Raw genomic sequence first — 16,930 nt, 5'->3', positions numbered from 1 at the left:
GATTTTAAAATATACATATCATTTTCCATCCATGGTTTCTGACTCATTAATTTTCACAACACCTATTTCTAAGTTTCTAAAATGATAAACATAGTTTGGGGTAAAGCTATCTATCTTTTTTCTGTGTGTGGGGCCCATTGATCCTACAGGTTCCTAGGCACTGAGCTACATTCCCAGCCTTAGTGTTTGGCATAGTGTAGGCCTTAAGAGAACAAAACTCCCCATAGATCATGGAAACTTACATGAAAATCTGTTCTGTTCTGGCACAGACCATCTATGAAGATACTCTTTTCAAATGGGTCTTTTTTTCTTTTTAGTTTTTGAGACAGTGTTTCTCTGTATAGCCCTGGCTGACCTTGAACTCAGAAATTTGCCTGCCTTTGCCTCCCTAGTGCTGGGATTAAAGGCGTGCGCCACCACTGCCTGGCTCAAACGGGTCTTATATCACATGAGGGAAGAAGAGACTAGTCTTGTTTGTTCTCCCACTGAGCCTACCACATTGCTAATTGGCTGTTCATACTTTATATTTATGCAATGAAAAACCACAGGGGAGTTGAAGGAGCTTCTGGACAGCTTCTGGAAGTTCCTAGAGAGCAGTATGCTGGGACATGGCATGGGAACTGTACAACTCCCCACAAGCCTTGCCCTCAGCATCTCTCCATATGGTATCACTTGTAATATATTTTGAACAAACCACTAAATCTATTTACTTAAGTTCTAAAAGTTCTAGCAAACTAATTGAACCAGAAGACTGTGAACTCAAGCAACAGCAGCTGTTCAGAAGCATAGATGGAAAACCCTGGGGCTTCTTGCCAGCATTTAACAGGGAAGAAGGGACAGTTTTAGGAACCTGCCATGTCTAAGGTAGTAAGTGGTAAAACTGGATCAAATTAGAGGACACTCTGCTAGTGTCTAATGTAGAATTATTAGCTTACTCAGGCAAAGAAATTATTTTTCTTCTTGGCATTTATTTCTTCCTGGCATTGCATTGCTGGGTCTACTCTAGTACTCCCAAAAGTGTCTTATTCTATTGGAACCCCATAGAACATCTTTCTACGCGGTGCTGGCTAGTTTTGTTTCAACTTGACACAAGCTACAGGTATTTGGGAAGATGAAACTTCAATTGAAATACTGTCAGGTAGGCAAGCCTATAGTGCACTCTTGACTGAACAGGCCAGTAAGCAGCATTCTTCATAGCCTCTGCATCAGCTCCTGCCCTCTGGGTTCCCCCAGTGACGGACTGTGTTGTCAAACTCTAAGCTGAAATAAACCCTTCTTCCCTAAGTTGCTTTTAGTCATGATTTTTATCACAGCAATAGAAATCACAACTACAACATGCCTCTTAGTTAAAACTATAATATCCTCTGTTACCTGTCACCGCCTTCTCCTTGATCCCTCCATCCTTACTTCCCTTTCAAATTCCTCTCTGAAATAGAGTCTCACTATGTAGATCAAGCTGGCCTTGAACTCAGAGCAGTCTCCTGGTTCAGCCTCTGAAGCTCTGACATTTCTTGCACAATTGATTTAGTCACCACACTTGACTAAAATATAAACGTTTTAGAGACAAACATTTTGGTCTGCTTTGTTCACACATATACCTCCAGCCTCAAAACCCCTATTATATGGTGTATGTCAGAAAACGTATTATTTGTATGAATAAGTCCCTAAATCCCCAATGACTACAATAGTAATCACTGTGTGAGAGGTGGGCTTGGGCAACTTAAAAATACTGAATGTCAGGGTAGCCTAAAAAACATGACACGATATTGCCTTGGGTTGCCAGGATGGTTCAGCTGGTTTTACACAAAGCCTAATGGCCTCAGTTCAAGACCTAGGACTCACATGGTACAAGGAAAACCTGACACCAAAATATACATCTCACATGGTATGCAAACGTTCACACTCATACACACTTCCAACTTTCCCTTGACACAATAAATAAATCTTATAAAATGATTGTTTTAAGAAGAAAAGGCTAGAGACTATATCTATGCATCCATCTTAACTCCATCTTATTTATAAAAGAAGTTTAACAGTCTATTATTTTACCTTTCTGTGCTCATGATCAATCATGACATTATGGGGTTTCACATCTCTGTGCATAATCCCCATGCTGTGACAATAATCCAGGGCCTGCAAGAAAGGAAAATTAGCTTGCATGAGTTACTGTTTTTAGTTGTTTACTTTCTCTTCTCTTCTATGTCAGTTTCCCTTCTAGCCTTACAACAATCCAGGGAATCAGGTAGAGTAGTCAAGGAGTAGCTACTTAAGAACTGGTTCATGTAGTCAAACACACCCAGGGCTCTGGCATCCAAATTACAAAATCTTCTCCCTCGCTCCTGCCCCCGAAAGGTGCGGTTCTGCTATGTTGTAGCTCAGGCTACTTTCTGACTCCAGTGTTCTGAGTGCTGGGATTATAGGTGTGCACTGCTCTTTACTCATCCCAGCATCCTTTCTGTTCAGAAAGTCTACAGCAACTACACAACTTCTTATCTAAAACCTTGATTATTTCTACAAACACAATCCCCTCAAAAGAAAATTTAGCCTACCAACATTTTATTTAAAGACAGGAATTTCTTTAGTAGCAGAGTAGGGATGAATCACTATCTGTCTGCTTATATGAATATTTTATCTGCACACCATCATGCCCATACGTGTACAGTGCATCCATGGCTGTTTTCTTGCTATAACAGTAGAGATGAACAGTAGGACAAAGACTTCAGCCCTATAAAGAAATTTGCCAGCTCCTGATCTAGGTCATCTATCAAATCTGAATAGTTTATAAGCTGAAATTGAGGTGAATGGAACAACACACCTTTGAGTTTGTCAATCCTGGCCTTTGTCAACCATGCCATTAGCTAAGTTCTTGTTCTTCCTGAAGGACAGCCTGGGTTTCTAGCCTGTAGGGCAGGGCAAACATGTCTACACCTACATGTCCTGTTTTCCACATGAGCCAAAAGAAGATCAATGTCCGTACACATATAATCTTTTGATGCTTTTGGAGGGGGTAGTGGGGTCAGTGTTTCACTATGACTCTGGATGACCTAGAAATCACCATGTAGACCCAGACTGTTTTCAAAACCAGGTATCTGCATGCCTCTGCCTCCCAAGTGTTGGAATCAACAGCATGTACAAACATGCCCAGCTTTCTTTTGAGACTGTTAAGTCTTAAATAAGCTGGCATGGTATTAACCTATGAGTAATTTATCCTACTCGATCGAAGCAGTTCTCTCCTTATAAAGCTAAGTTTGTAAATACTGAGTGGCAAGATGATTTGTGACCTTCACTTTAGAAATCAAAGTCAGCAATCTCTAGAAGAGATTTACAATCCTTAGAACAATGACCCTCTGAGAGTGGAGTTCAAGAGTCTTTTTCTTTTCTTTACTTTTCTTGAGACAGAGTTTCTCTGTGTAGCCATGGCTGTCCTAGAACTTGCCTTGGGACCAAGCTGGTCTGTCTCTGCCTCTTAAGTACTGGGATTAAAGGTATGAATAAGAATCTTTTTAAAAACACATTTGTTTGTTTCATGACAAACACTGTAGCCCAGGATGGTCTTGAACATGTGGCAGTCCTCATACTGGGATTACAGTAAGTCTTATACCTCCAGGCCAGTGTCATCTGTTGAATACTAAGTAAAATAAAGTGTATCAGCCTCCAGTGCCTAAGGAAAGGCTGTTTTCACACTGTCATTTTCACTGTTTTCTTTAAGGCATTCTAGGGCTGGGGATACAGGTAACTGCTGAAGTATCTGTTTGGCATGCATCACAGAATAAAAACTGTAACCAAAACCAAGGCATTCTAAAGCTGGGTGTGATGGGTCATAACTCTTGAGTCCCAAAATGTAAGATGTTGGGAAAGAAAAACTAACAAGATAGGCCTCCCTGGACGAGAATGACTTGTGAGTCGTAGGCCAGCCTTGTTTCAGAGTAGGGCCCTGTCACACAACACTTACATGTTTTAATTACAGTTCTATTGCACCCCACTTCATAACTGAGACTTTACCCAAGAGTATAATACTAAAAACATTTAAAAACTATTTTTGAAGCCCTCTGCTTTCGGCACATATTACAAAGTTAATCCCCTGGGTTTCTCTACCATTAAATAAACTTCTAAAGCAAAGATCAATTTAAAAATATTTAATACATATATTACTCACTTTCAGAATTTCATACATGTAAAATCGAATGTCATAGTCTGTTAACGTCTGGTACAATTGCTGTTAAAGACAAATGCAATAGTTGAGCTATAAAACAACGCTAAGATGAAAATTTCCTCACCCTATTTCATTGACCACAATCCCAAGATTTGTTTTTCAAACACTCTCTACTTCTTGACCAAAAATTTACTTTCAAGAGACTCTTCGAGTCTTCACTTCTACATGTCAAACACTATAAATGTGTACCAAGGAAAGCGCCTCTGTTCTTCAGTTACACCAGAATAGAGAGCTGTTCAAATCTGTAGGCCACATGAGGGTCTGCATTCAAAGATCTGTACTGTACATGTTTGTGTTATAGCAGAATCTTACGTGACCTTTTCTCATTATCTGTTGTGATCCATATCCTAGAGGATCTTAAGGAATATGCTATTCTTTGTATTGTATAACTATTATTAGTTATACAATTATAAATATTATTCTTTCTTGTACATGGTTGCCTAAAGTCAACATGTACTGTCACCTTCACTATTATGGATACCAGCAGAAACTGTCAAATGAATGATAAATGTGGTAAGATATAAATGTTTTAGTTATTCCAAGAGCACTCAACAAAATGAATGTAAAAATATCCAGACATGGAAAGCAGGTATTATTTTGGCACTAATAAACGAACTTTTTATACTGGCATCCCCAAAGACTATGTCATCTAAAAGTCCAGTAGTTTTAAATGATTATGGATGATACCTTGAAGTCTGTGTTGTTTACATGTTCAAAAACCAAGGCAGGGGTTCGTGACTAAGGGAGAAAAAAAAGAAAACACATTAGTACCAGCAGTTTTAGTTTTCAGCTTGTGGGTGTTGTGTAAGGAATATGACAGTCCTTGTTGCAGTACTAAGAAACCTTGCCCACTCTGATTTTTTGGAAGGATTTTGAAGAAAAACTCAGCTGAACTCTCACAAGGCTCCAGGTGGCCCAACCATATACCTATTGCCCACTGGCACTTGGCTTTGGCCTGTAAATTGGATTAACACGTAGATTTTAATTTTAGTGTTATCAATCTTCTGGGAATAACAGATTTTGTGCATGTATGAGTGTGTGTGCATGTTTGTACTGAATCTTTCAAAGCAGAGCCTAAGCTGGTTAAATGTGTAACTGATTTAGAACATTTAAAGCATTAAATGATGACAACAGAACCAAGTCAGTTGTGCTTTCAGCACTGAAGCCCTGATGGGTCTTACCAACATCACTGTACTTACCACAGGGTCTTTTACAATGTCTGCAAGTGTGATGATGTTGGGCCCACCTCTCAAATTCTCCAAAATCTTTATTTCACGCTTAATTTTCTTCTTTTTTACTGGCTGAAAATAGTAAAGAGTAAAACTGTATCAGAAAAAAAAGCATTTCCCAGTGCATCTCACAGTTAACGTAAGTAATACAAAAAAGCTTCTATAGAAACTTCCTGAAGAAAAAAAATATGGGGGGGGTTGGAGGGATGGCTCAGTGGTTAAGAGCACTGAATGATCTCCCAGAGGTCCCAGCACCCACATGGTGGCTCACAACCATCTGTAATGGGATCTGATGCCCTCTTCTGCTGTGTCTGAAGACAACAACAGTGTGCTTACATCCATAAAATAAAAGGACGAAAGGAAGAGACAATGTGACAGATTTCTCAGGACCCCTTCTCCTAGCACTGTCAAGTACTCTGCAGGCACTTAAAAAAATTTCTACCCCAAAGACCAGATATCCACAGAATTAATTTCAATATAATTGTAGTACTTTAAAATCTTGTAAGCTAACATTTAAAATGGTGACATAGGTCCTTAAAAAAAAATCTTTGCGGGGAGGCTGGAGAGATGGCTTAGTGGTTAAGAGCATTGACTGTTCTTCCAGAGGTCCTGAGTTCAATTCCCAGCAACCACATGGTGGCTCACAACCATCTGTAATGGGACCTAACACCTTCTTCTAGTGTGTGAAAACAGCTAGTGTGGTCACATACATAAAATAAGCAATTCACACACACACACACACACACACACACACACACACACACACACACACACACACACACGAGGGTTGGAGAGAATGCTCAGTGGTTAAGAGCACTGACTGTTCTTCCAGAGGTCCTGAGTTCAACTCCTAGCATTGGATCTGTTAACAAGATCCAATGCCTTTTTCTGATGTGTCTGAAGACAGCTACAGTGTACTCATATACATAAAATAAATCTTAAAAAGAAAAAAAAATCTTTTGGTCTGGACATGGGGTACAATCTTTAATCCCAGCACTCAGGAGGAGAGGCAGGTGGATCTCTTTTAAGTTTGAGGCTGGTCTCGTCTTGGACAAAGTAAGTCCAAGACAACCAGGTCACTGTTACAAAACAAAACAAACTTTCAATAGGGCCAGAGAGATGGCTCAGCATAAAAAGGCACTTGCCACCAACACTGCTGACCTGAGATTCATTCCTTGAGTCTTTATGATTGACTCTTGAAAAACTTTCCAGAGTCAGAAAATAAGTAAATAATGTTAATATAAAGTTTTTTTAATATTTTAGGGGAAAAGAATGGGTTTTCTTCATTCCTTCCTTTACAGTCTTCCTATAGCCCAGGTAGCTTCTGATTCATACCAATGTTCCCGCTCTGCCTCCTGAATGTACTTTAAAGGAATGTAATGTCTTTAAAATGCCTAATGGCTAGAACTATTAATTACACATTTTTGTTATGCCTGTAGACTGCCATTAAAAAGATGGGAGACAAGGAAAGTGCTGCAAATGCAAAGGGTTTGGAAACTTCTATTTCTCAGTAGCAACAGCCAGCTCTGTGAGGGCAGTCTCCAGAACAGTGTAGCTAAGCAGGCAGTGCATGGAAAACTCAGCTGTGTACTGACAGCCCACTGGCTAAATATGACTTGTATAATATTTCAAACAATGTATGGATGTTCTGCCTGCACGTACGTTTGTGCATGCATGTTGGATACCCTCAAAGGCCAGAAGTGGGCATCAGACCCTCTAGGACTGATGGTTCAAGATGGTTATGAGCTGCCATGTAGGCTAGGAATCAAAGCCAGATCCTCCAAAGAGCAGCTATCTCAACAACTGAGTCACCTCTTCATTCTAGAGTCAACATTTTAAAAGATCAGAATGCAAACATGGGTTTCTAGATTCTCTTTGCAAAAGAAAGCATCAAGAAACACCAGACCCGCACTGTTACGCGACACTAGTCACCTGCAGCTAAGAAGCAACTATCTCCTTTTCTTTTGGAGACGAGGGTGCATATAGTGCATGTATACATCTGTGTCAATGTAAAAGCTAGGTCAATATATAACATTTATTTACTTTTTTAAAAAAAAGACTTTATTTATTTATTTTTATATATGACGAGTACACTGTAGCTGTCTTCAGAGACACCAGAAGAGGGCATCAGATCCCTTTACAGGTGGTTGTGAGCCACCATGTAGTTGCTGGGAATTGAACTCAGGACCTCTGTAAGAGCAGTCAATGCTCTTAACCGCTAAGCCATCTCTCCAGCCCTACATTTATTATAAATAAACCCCACAGCATGTGCATGGATATCAAAGCAAAACTTAAGGAGGCTAAACTGAGACTGTCAGTCTTGCTGCAAGCATCTTTACCTGATAGGCCACTTTGCTAGCCCTCCCTCCACCTTTTGAGACAGGGTCTTTCATTAAATCTGAAGCTTCCTGAGTAATGATTAGCCCGCCTGGCCAGTAAGTCCCAGGCACACTCAGTCTCTACATACCCAGTACTGAAATTACAGGCGCATACTGCTGTGACTGGCTCTTTAGCTGGTTACTGGGGATCTGAATCCAGGTCCTCAGACTTGCATAGCAAGTATTTTTCTGACTAATATTCCCATTTGTTATTTTGTCTGCTTTTCCTCTCTTATAGCACTAAGAATCAAACCCAAGGCCTCACACTCTAAGTGAGTGAGCATTCTACTACCATGCCACATGCCCAGAGAGTTCCTCTTTCTGACAAGGCATACACTTCCAGGTTTGTCTTAGTCCCAACCATTCATAGAGTTGAAGTACAGGTGGTGATACCATAATGACTGAACTAATATCATCTATTTCCCTTTCTTATCCTTACAAAGCAGAGATAATGATTTGCTTATTGAAAACAGAAGCATAGGATATAACTGAAAGCATAGGACATGGACACTTGGGAAAGAGGAGCCTGTGTCTTTATTCCCCTCTTTGACCACATCCTAACTATCCCTTCTCTTGCTTTACGTTTCATCTGTCAAGCTAGTATCAGGTGTACTACTGACTTCAGAGGATATAATGGATAGGCTAAACTACTGAAAAAGAAAATATTTTAAGAGACATGTATAAAAAGGCGTCAATATGTATAGACTCTACATTCCAAGTAACTCTTGACATTGTTTTTCTTATACTCACCTTGAGAATTTTAACAACAACTTTTTCATTATTTGTGATGTTGATGGCTTCAAACACTTCACTGTATTTGCCCCTACCTAATTTTCGAACAAGCTGATAGTCATCTTGATTCCTATGGATAAAAACAAAGTGACAATGATTTCAAAATATTCAATTTTCTAAAGCTGTTTTTTTTTAATGCCAGACATGGTGGTACATGCTTGTAATTCTAGCCTTGGAAGTGAACACAGGAAGATCTGCCTTCAAGATCATCATGGTTTATAGAAAGCTTATTGACAGCCTGGGCTACAGATGACAGATGACTCTGAAAAGAGAAACACACACACACACACACACACACACACACACGAGGGCGAGATGAAAAAACAGACAACTAACTCTATTACCAGTTAAAACAAGAGATATTCCAAATATCTCTTAAAACACACACACACACACACACACACACACACACACAGAAAAATTTGAGGCTATGGCTCAATTAGCAGACCCACCATTCGCATGGCCCTAGGTTCAATCCCCAGACCGTGTAAACCAGACATGGTGATCTCCACCTATATTCCTAGCATTTAGAAGGTAAGCACCAGAAGCTCAAGGTCACCCTCAGCTACATAGGTCAAAGCTAGCCTAGGCTGTATGAGATCCTGTCTTAAAAAGCATTAGCATTAATATTTATTATTATTAAGTATTCTCAAATGTTCTTTTAAATCTCAAACTGTTATGTACTAATGGCACAGTGCACATAGTTAGCTTGCGTTGGGATTTAAGTATGTTTGTCTCCAACAGCAGCCTACTTTCCCTTCAATAATGGATTTGCATGCATTCTTGCTTCATACTACCTGGTCCACTGTTGGCACTTAGTAGAATTCAAGTGATGTAAGAGTATTACAGATATACCTGGAAGCAGGTCTTTCTTACAGGGCCTCTTTTTCTACAAAAGGGCTTCCATATATAAATATATATAGGTTTGCTCTCTCCCCTGTCCTTCAGGACAAGATCTGACATATAATAAAGCTTGCAACTGCATTAGAAACAGTGACCCATAGGATCCTGCTTTTACCTACACTCTGTGAGCTCATAAGAACATCAGAGCTTATAGGCAGAGCATTAACAAGGCATGTTAATACTTTCCCCTTCCCTGATGCTTAGAGGCTTTTGCTCTAGTAAACAATAAACATAGTTCCTTGGGAAGGCCTGGCTTGGTTGCAGGGGTCCACAAATGTAATCCCAGGATTCAGGAGACTCGGGAAGGGGCATAGCAAGTCTGAGGCTAGCCTGGGCTACAAAATGAAAGCTCAGTATAAAAAGCAAGCAAGCAACAACAAACCAGTAAGGCTACTAGTAATTCTACTAGATATGGCAGTACACACCTATTCCCAAATATTTGGGAGGCTGAGGCAGGAGGATAACAAATTTACGGTTTGCCTAAGATACAGAGTGAATTCAAGGTCAGTCTTTTTTATTTGTTTGTTTGTTTTTGTTGTTTTTTTGAGACAGGTTTCCAACTCACTCAGTAGACCAGGCTGGCCTTGAACTCAAAAATCCTACTGCCTCTGCCTCCCGAGTGCTGGGATTCAAGGCATGCACCACCACTGCCCAGCTAAGGTCAATCCTTTTTACTTACAAAAAAGTTATCTCAAAATAAAAAATGGGGCTGGTGGCACATGCCTGTAGTCACAAATCCTGGTCCCTGGGAGGGAAAAGCAGGATGATCAGAAGTTTAATCACGTCCTAGTATATAAAAATCTGTCTCAAAATACATCTTCCCCCCATGAAAATGGAGCTGGAGAGATGACTTAGAGGACCCAGTTTCAGTTTCCAGCACCCACATGGTGGCTTACAACCATCTGTAAACGTCAGTTCTAGGGGACCCGACCCCATCTCCTGATCTCTAAGGACACCAGGCAAAACATGCATGCAAAATATATCAGGTAAGTAAATCTTAAAATAAATAAATATGGGCTGGCAAGATAGCTTACAAGGTAAAGGCCCTGAATTCAATTCTCTGGTCCCATATAATACACAGAAAGAACCATCTCCCAAATGTGGCATATGCAGACTCCTCATCAAATAATGTGTAAACATTCAACACACACACACCATGAAATAAAGTAAGATGAAAAACTAGACTGAGAGGTAGCTCAGTTAAAAATACTCTGCCATGCATGAATCCCTGATACATAACCTGGTGTGCTAGTGTACACCTGCAGTCCCAGCTCTGGAGAATGGAGGCAGGAAGACTACAAGTTCAATGTCATCCTGGGCTAGACAGCAAATTTGAGGACAGTCTAGGAGACTGGAGATATAACCTGGCAGTTGCGTACCTTGCCTATGATCTATAAGGCCCTAGGTTTAATGCTAATTAATAGAGGAGGAGGGGAGGGGCTAAATTCTATTTCTTCTTATAATACAGTATGTACCATTATCAGTCATTCATTTTTCTCAAGCAGTTAAAAAGGAGAAAGAAAAGATAACATGAACTAATAACAATGGACAATAGTAATACTATCCAGTCTCTATTCATTGAGTTCTCTCATACAGGGGCATATATATTAATACAAACAAGCAATTAGCACCATGCAAATATTCAAAGGGGCTCTCTAGTACCATTTTAGCAGAGCTATGAGTAAAGTACATGATTTGAAGGTAAGATTCTTAAGACTCTTACAGTAAACACGGGTATAACTAGAGTTCAAAGTCTGTGACATTATAGAATTGTTAAGATTATCAAATAGTGATAACATTTATTGTTTTATACCATGGTTCTAGATTGTATCTCTAAGGCAAGAGTGTCTCCTTATATGCAGAAAAATTGCTTGCTGTTAAATTATCACAGCATACTAGAATGGAAAACATATGCTATGACAGTTCAGGGAGACAGTTTTAACCACTTACAGAGTATAGAAAGTCACATGGAGTCAGATATAAAATACAGTACATGGGAGTTAACATTTTATTTATTTTAGAAACAAGGTTTACTAGCTCAGGTTGACCTGTAATTCAAGGTCACATGGCCTCAGCTTCTCAGATTTCTACATTTAGCTGAGTTACAGTCAGTTATATGTATATAAAGTTATATTCAGTGTATGTATGTATATGTGTGTGTGGTATGTTGTGTGTATCAATTTTAAAATTGTTTTATTTTGTACTCAACTCTCAAATGCTTTCATCACAAAAATGACAAAACTCTTCAATTAAATGTCGTGTTCAGACAGGAAATGTAAACATTCATATGAGCCTCTCGTTGGATGGTAAACATGGTTGTTTAAAGAGACAACAGCTCTTGCGAATCTAACTGATGGACTAACTATTCCATGGGTCTAGGAAGGGGTCATGAAAAGGGTCCATGGAAAATCGCATGGAAGGGACTAGGGTCATGGGAAGGATAGAAGTTTAAATCCTGATTCCCAGTCTTTATTATCACTATGGGACAGAACCCTGGTCCCCAAAATGCTGTATATAATTAAGAGTTTGGTAATTCAGTCTCTTACCTATCTTCACTGCTGAGGACCACACTTCCCTTTACCTCAGAAGCCCAGGCATGTCCCACACTTGTCATCTATCTGCAAACCTACAAACTGGGCTGCCAAATCAGCAAGCTTCTTGTCCTTGAGCTTTGGACAGGTCAGGGAAGGCTTGCTGACACGGTCAGCAAATCTACAAGGTATATGACTTTGGGTAAGTACAGAGAAATAAATGGAAATAATTACCCCCATTCCACCACATGTGATTCATAATCCCAGTACTCTCGGGGTCTGTGTGTGTTAACATCTGTGTAAACTCTGGCCCTGCTTGGCACGGGTCCCGACATGTCAGACAGGTTGACAGACAAAGCTGAACTTGATGTTTAAAGATCCAGCAGTCACTGTGTTCAAAAGCAGACGTTGGTAAGACTTTGTTTCAGACCCTTTTTCTTCACACTGCAGAAACAAGATGTAAAAAAAAAAGACAAAAACTTTACTTTTTTCAAAGTATATTGCCAAAAACTATTTTACTATTAACAATGGTCTCAAACATACATCTGTGCTAAAATGTCCCAGCTGTGTTAGAACTGATACTGAACCTAATCAAATCTTTGAAGTAGCCTGTAATCTGCATTCAATGTTTGGATATTCTTTGAAGGAAAGCATGGAAGATAAAAAATAGCACTGAGGAGATATAACAGCAACGTCACTGTTTATACAGAACACTGAGATAAACTTGATTTCAAACTTAACAGAAATTGGTACTTTTTCTTCATAGGAATAAATGTAATAAAAACTGCTGACAGGGCGTGGCAGCAGACACCTATAATCCTAGCATTTAGGAAGTGGCCCAGGATTTCAAGGTCATTTTCAGCTATATAGAGTTTGAAGCCAACTTGGACGGGACACCCTGTCACAAAACAACTACCAAAAAAACAAACAAAACAAACAAACAAACAAAAAAAAAAACACAAAAAACCATGAATCTTCAGAAAAGGGTCCAGCACACATGAGGCAGAAGAACTAGAAAATTCAACGTTAACCTTAACTGTTTATCAAGTTGGAGGTCAGCCTAGCCAACATCAGATTCTGTTTCAAAAACAAAACACCAAAAACCCACAAACAAAACAAAACAAGGGGGCTGGAGAGATGGCTCAGTGGTTAAGAACACTGACTGCTCTTTCAAAGGTCCTGAGTTCAAATCCCAGCAACCACATGGTGGCTCCCAACCATCCGTAATGAGATATGACGCCCTCTTCTGGAGTGTCTGAAGACAGCTACAGTGTACTTCCATATAATAAATAAATAAATAAATCTTAAAAAACAAAAACAAAAACAAATCCCACAAAACACAAGTCAACAATAAAATCTGGGGAAAATTAGGACATTTGAATAACCATGCTATCAAATCAAATACCATCCCTGACGTTTGTCTTCCTCCACTGAAATCCCTACAATGCTTGTTGATCCCTGTGCCTCACACTTAATGAAAATGTACTGGGCCTTCCATGTGATAACTTCAGAGAGACATACACAGTTTTCTGGTTCATAATGCCTAACTTCATTCAAGAGCCAGCCTGGTCTACACAGGATGCAGGCCAGTCAAGGCTACAAAGCAAGACCCTGTCTTAAAACAATAGCACCATAACACACAACCAAAAGAAAACAAGGCAAAACACCAATAATCAAAAAGGAAGCAAAAGAGACACGACAACTCAACACAACATACTTCCCTTCGTGTTGTGTCACAGGGAAGAAGGTGCAATAGATAATAATACTGACAAAACTAGACAGAGGCAAGTTAGAGATTTATACTAATGTAAAATTACAAAGTTGATATATTACCATATTAGGAAAAATTCCTGAAATAACTAGGTGTGCCCACATGTGTGGCATATACATAAGAGCACACTTACAAATGAAAAAAATACATGAACAATATTACACTGGGTAGGGGCTGGCTCAGTCAGTAAAGCACTTTACAAGGACCTCAGTTCAATTCCCAAATCCTTAGTTAAAAACAAGCAAACAAAAACCAACCGCTACCTGTGGTGGTATATGACTAATTATCGCGCTGGGGAGATACAGTCAAGATTTCTGAGGATCTGCTAGCCAGCCACTTCAGTCCTAAATTGGTGAGCACCAGGCCAATCAAGACCCTGTTTCAAATAAGAGGTGAATGTATTCAGAGAGCACAGTTACTTATTCTTTGGCCACCATAATAACTGCACATACAGGTACACTCTCAAATAAGTGCACTGGTGCATACACAGACAGACATAAGCTAAGCTAAGAACATCGCACACCATACACCCACACACAAGCAGTTAAAGGGTGGAGAGATGGCTCAGTGGCTAAGAGCACTGACTACTCTTCCTGAGGTCTGAGTTCAATTCCCAGCAACCACATGGTGGCTCACAACCATCTGTAATGGGATCTGATGCCCTCTTCTGGTGTGTCTGAAGACAGTTACAGTGTACTCACATAAATAAAATAAATCTTTTTTTTAAAAGCAGTTAGAATATAACTGTAGGCATGGTGGCACATGCCTTTTAATCACAGCACTTGGGAGGCAAAAACATAGATCTCTGTGAGTTCAAGACCAGACCGTTCCCGTTCCTCAAAGGGGTCCCAGGACAGCCAAGGCTGTTACAGAAATTCTATCTTAAAAATACAAAAACCAAAACCAAACCAAACCAAAACAGAAACCAAAACAACCAAGCAAAAAAACAAATAAAAACCAAAAAAAGCAACTCGAGTTATAAGGGCATCAGTGTTCTTTGCATTTATCTGTCAGACATTTTTAATATAAAAATACACATGTATCATTTTAGCCTTGTGTAAGTGTGCAACTTAGTAGCACTGGTTACATACACAATCTTGTGCAGCTACCAATTTACCACCTATTCCTAGAAACTTCCAAACCAAAATTCTGTGTCCACTGAAAATAAACACCCATATTTTGTACCCAGCTTTACTTCTCTATTGTTCTTCAATATTGTGTCTATTTTCTAGTACAATGTCTTAAGCTTCACCCTCTAGAATGCCTTATCATTTCCTTCTTTGAGGGAAAACAACATTCTACTGCATTTACAAAGTGTACTTTGCTTACCTACTCATCCGTTGGACTTGACCTAAATCAACATTTTAGCTACCATGAATAATATTGCTATGCACATAGGGACACAAAAGTATTTGAAAGCTTGCTATCAATTCAGAACTGTTGACTGTTTTGTTTGGTTTGGTCTTTTGCTTTTCCGAGACAGAGTTTCTCTGTAACTCTGGCTGTCCTGAAACTTGCTTTGTAGACCAGGCTGCCTTTGATTCACAGATTATCTACTGCCTCTGACTTCCAAATGCTGGGATTAAAGGTATGTGCCAACACCACCAGGGTGGATTTTGAGTAACCATTCCCTGGGGTGAGGTTTGAGATAGGATTCACTATACAGCCCAGGCTGGCCTTGGATTTACAATCCTCCCACTTCTGCCACTCAAGTGCTGATTCCAACTTTCACTTCCCTAAAGGTTAGGGTTATTCCTACCCTTTTATGTGTTTATTAGCCATTTTTATCACTTTAATCAAAGAAATGTCTATTCTAGAGTATCATCCATTCTGTTGTCTACAATTTTGATATCACATCAATAATACTATTTATCTTTATCTCACATTTAATTTTGAAACCATTTCTAATAAAAGTTTAAAATGGTGTGTTTATCCATTCACACTTAGAAGAATTAAACTGCATCCCAACCTCATACCCATTATAAAATCAATTCAAACTCCATAGCAACCCTTATATCACCCAACAAAGGATTGATATCTAGAATATATGGCGAACTAAGAAAATTATGCCCCAAAGGCCAGGAAGAGGGCTCAGCAGGTACAAGTGCTTTCAGAACAGACCTATCAACCTAGGTTTGGATCTCTGAGATCCATGGAAGAGTTGGCCTGATTGGGATTTAGACAGTTGAGCAAACAGGGATGTGGTAAATAGGACATGAAAACCCAGGTGATGTATGAGATAAATACCTGAATCAGTATTTCATTTGTACCTCTGTAACTTCTACATGTGTATCACACAAATCTAACAAAAGGAAACAAAGACAAACCAAGTTTCTCAACTACTGGCTTGGCTTCCTCATATATTTCCTCTCATGTCTAACAATCACATACATATGAACCCATTCTAAAAGGTGACACTAGGTTTTGGATTACCCTTCTCCCTTGGGCTTCTGCAGAAGACTGGCTCCAGGATTAACCATCAGCAAATACCAAACTTTGAAGGAGCTCCAAGTCCTCACATAAAGTGACACTGGACTAGGTATGGTGGAATATACCTACAACCCCAGCAATTATGAAGGTGGAGCAGGACTGACAGTTCAAAGCTAGCCTGGGCTACATGAGACTGTTTAAAATAAAAAAATCAGAATGTTCATGTATTAAATCTTTTATTACCTGTGTACTTGGCGTTGAGACATTGAAATGGAGATTCTGAGTGGGCAATTAGGAATCAGAAGTCTAGAGCTAAAAGAGGGTCTCAGCTTTAATACCCAATTTTTTCAGAAAAATTTTAATATCTATTAAATTATTTGTGTGTGTGTCTCGGTGCATGTGTGGAGGTTAAAGGACAACTTGCGGGAGGCTAGTCCTCTCCTTCCATCATGTAGGTCCCAGATACCAAACTGAAATCAGACTTAGCGGCAGGCACCTCTACCCAATGAGCCACCTGACCAGCCCAACTCAAACAATTCTATGAAGCAAACATTACCTTCCTAATCTACTTTTCTAAACTACAAATAACAAAACAACCTAAATAAATTCAACAGACTAACCAAAGAATACCCATTACAAAAGACAGGAAAGACAGGACTCAAAGTCAAGTTGGTTAGCTTTTG

At 39.5% G+C, this 16,930-nt stretch overlaps 1 protein-coding gene across 6 annotated transcripts in view; it reads right to left on the bottom strand.

Moving 5' to 3' along the window:
* Csnk2a1 (casein kinase 2, alpha 1 polypeptide) overlaps positions 1-16,930 on the bottom strand; it is a 55,322-nt gene that overhangs the window by 18,965 nt on the left and 19,427 nt on the right. For 5 of the 6 annotated variants that reach the window (XM_030247076.1, NM_007788.3, XM_006498657.4 and 2 more), the window contains exons 2-7: positions 12,281-12,490; positions 8,571-8,682; positions 5,413-5,514; positions 4,901-4,951; positions 4,157-4,216; positions 2,050-2,133 (exon numbers count right to left, since the gene is read on the bottom strand). In XM_030247076.1, the coding sequence (XP_030102936.1) occupies positions 2,050-2,133; positions 4,157-4,216; positions 4,901-4,951; positions 5,413-5,514; positions 8,571-8,682; positions 12,281-12,381 (510 nt within the window). In that variant the 5' untranslated portion in view covers positions 12,382-12,490. Of the gene's footprint in view, positions 1-2,049; positions 2,134-4,156; positions 4,217-4,900; positions 4,952-5,412; positions 5,515-8,570; positions 8,683-12,280; positions 12,491-14,080; positions 14,203-16,930 lie in introns of those variants that run through there. The other variant, XM_011239272.3, reaches the window with a different exon arrangement.

This window comes from Mus musculus, chromosome 2 (assembly GCF_000001635.26).
Source record: "Mus musculus strain C57BL/6J chromosome 2, GRCm38.p6 C57BL/6J".
In the NCBI taxonomy this organism is placed as follows: domain Eukaryota; kingdom Metazoa; phylum Chordata; class Mammalia; order Rodentia; family Muridae; genus Mus; species Mus musculus.
The sequence above is the reverse complement of the archived record's forward strand: the minus strand, read 5'-3'. Positions and strand labels throughout refer to the sequence as shown.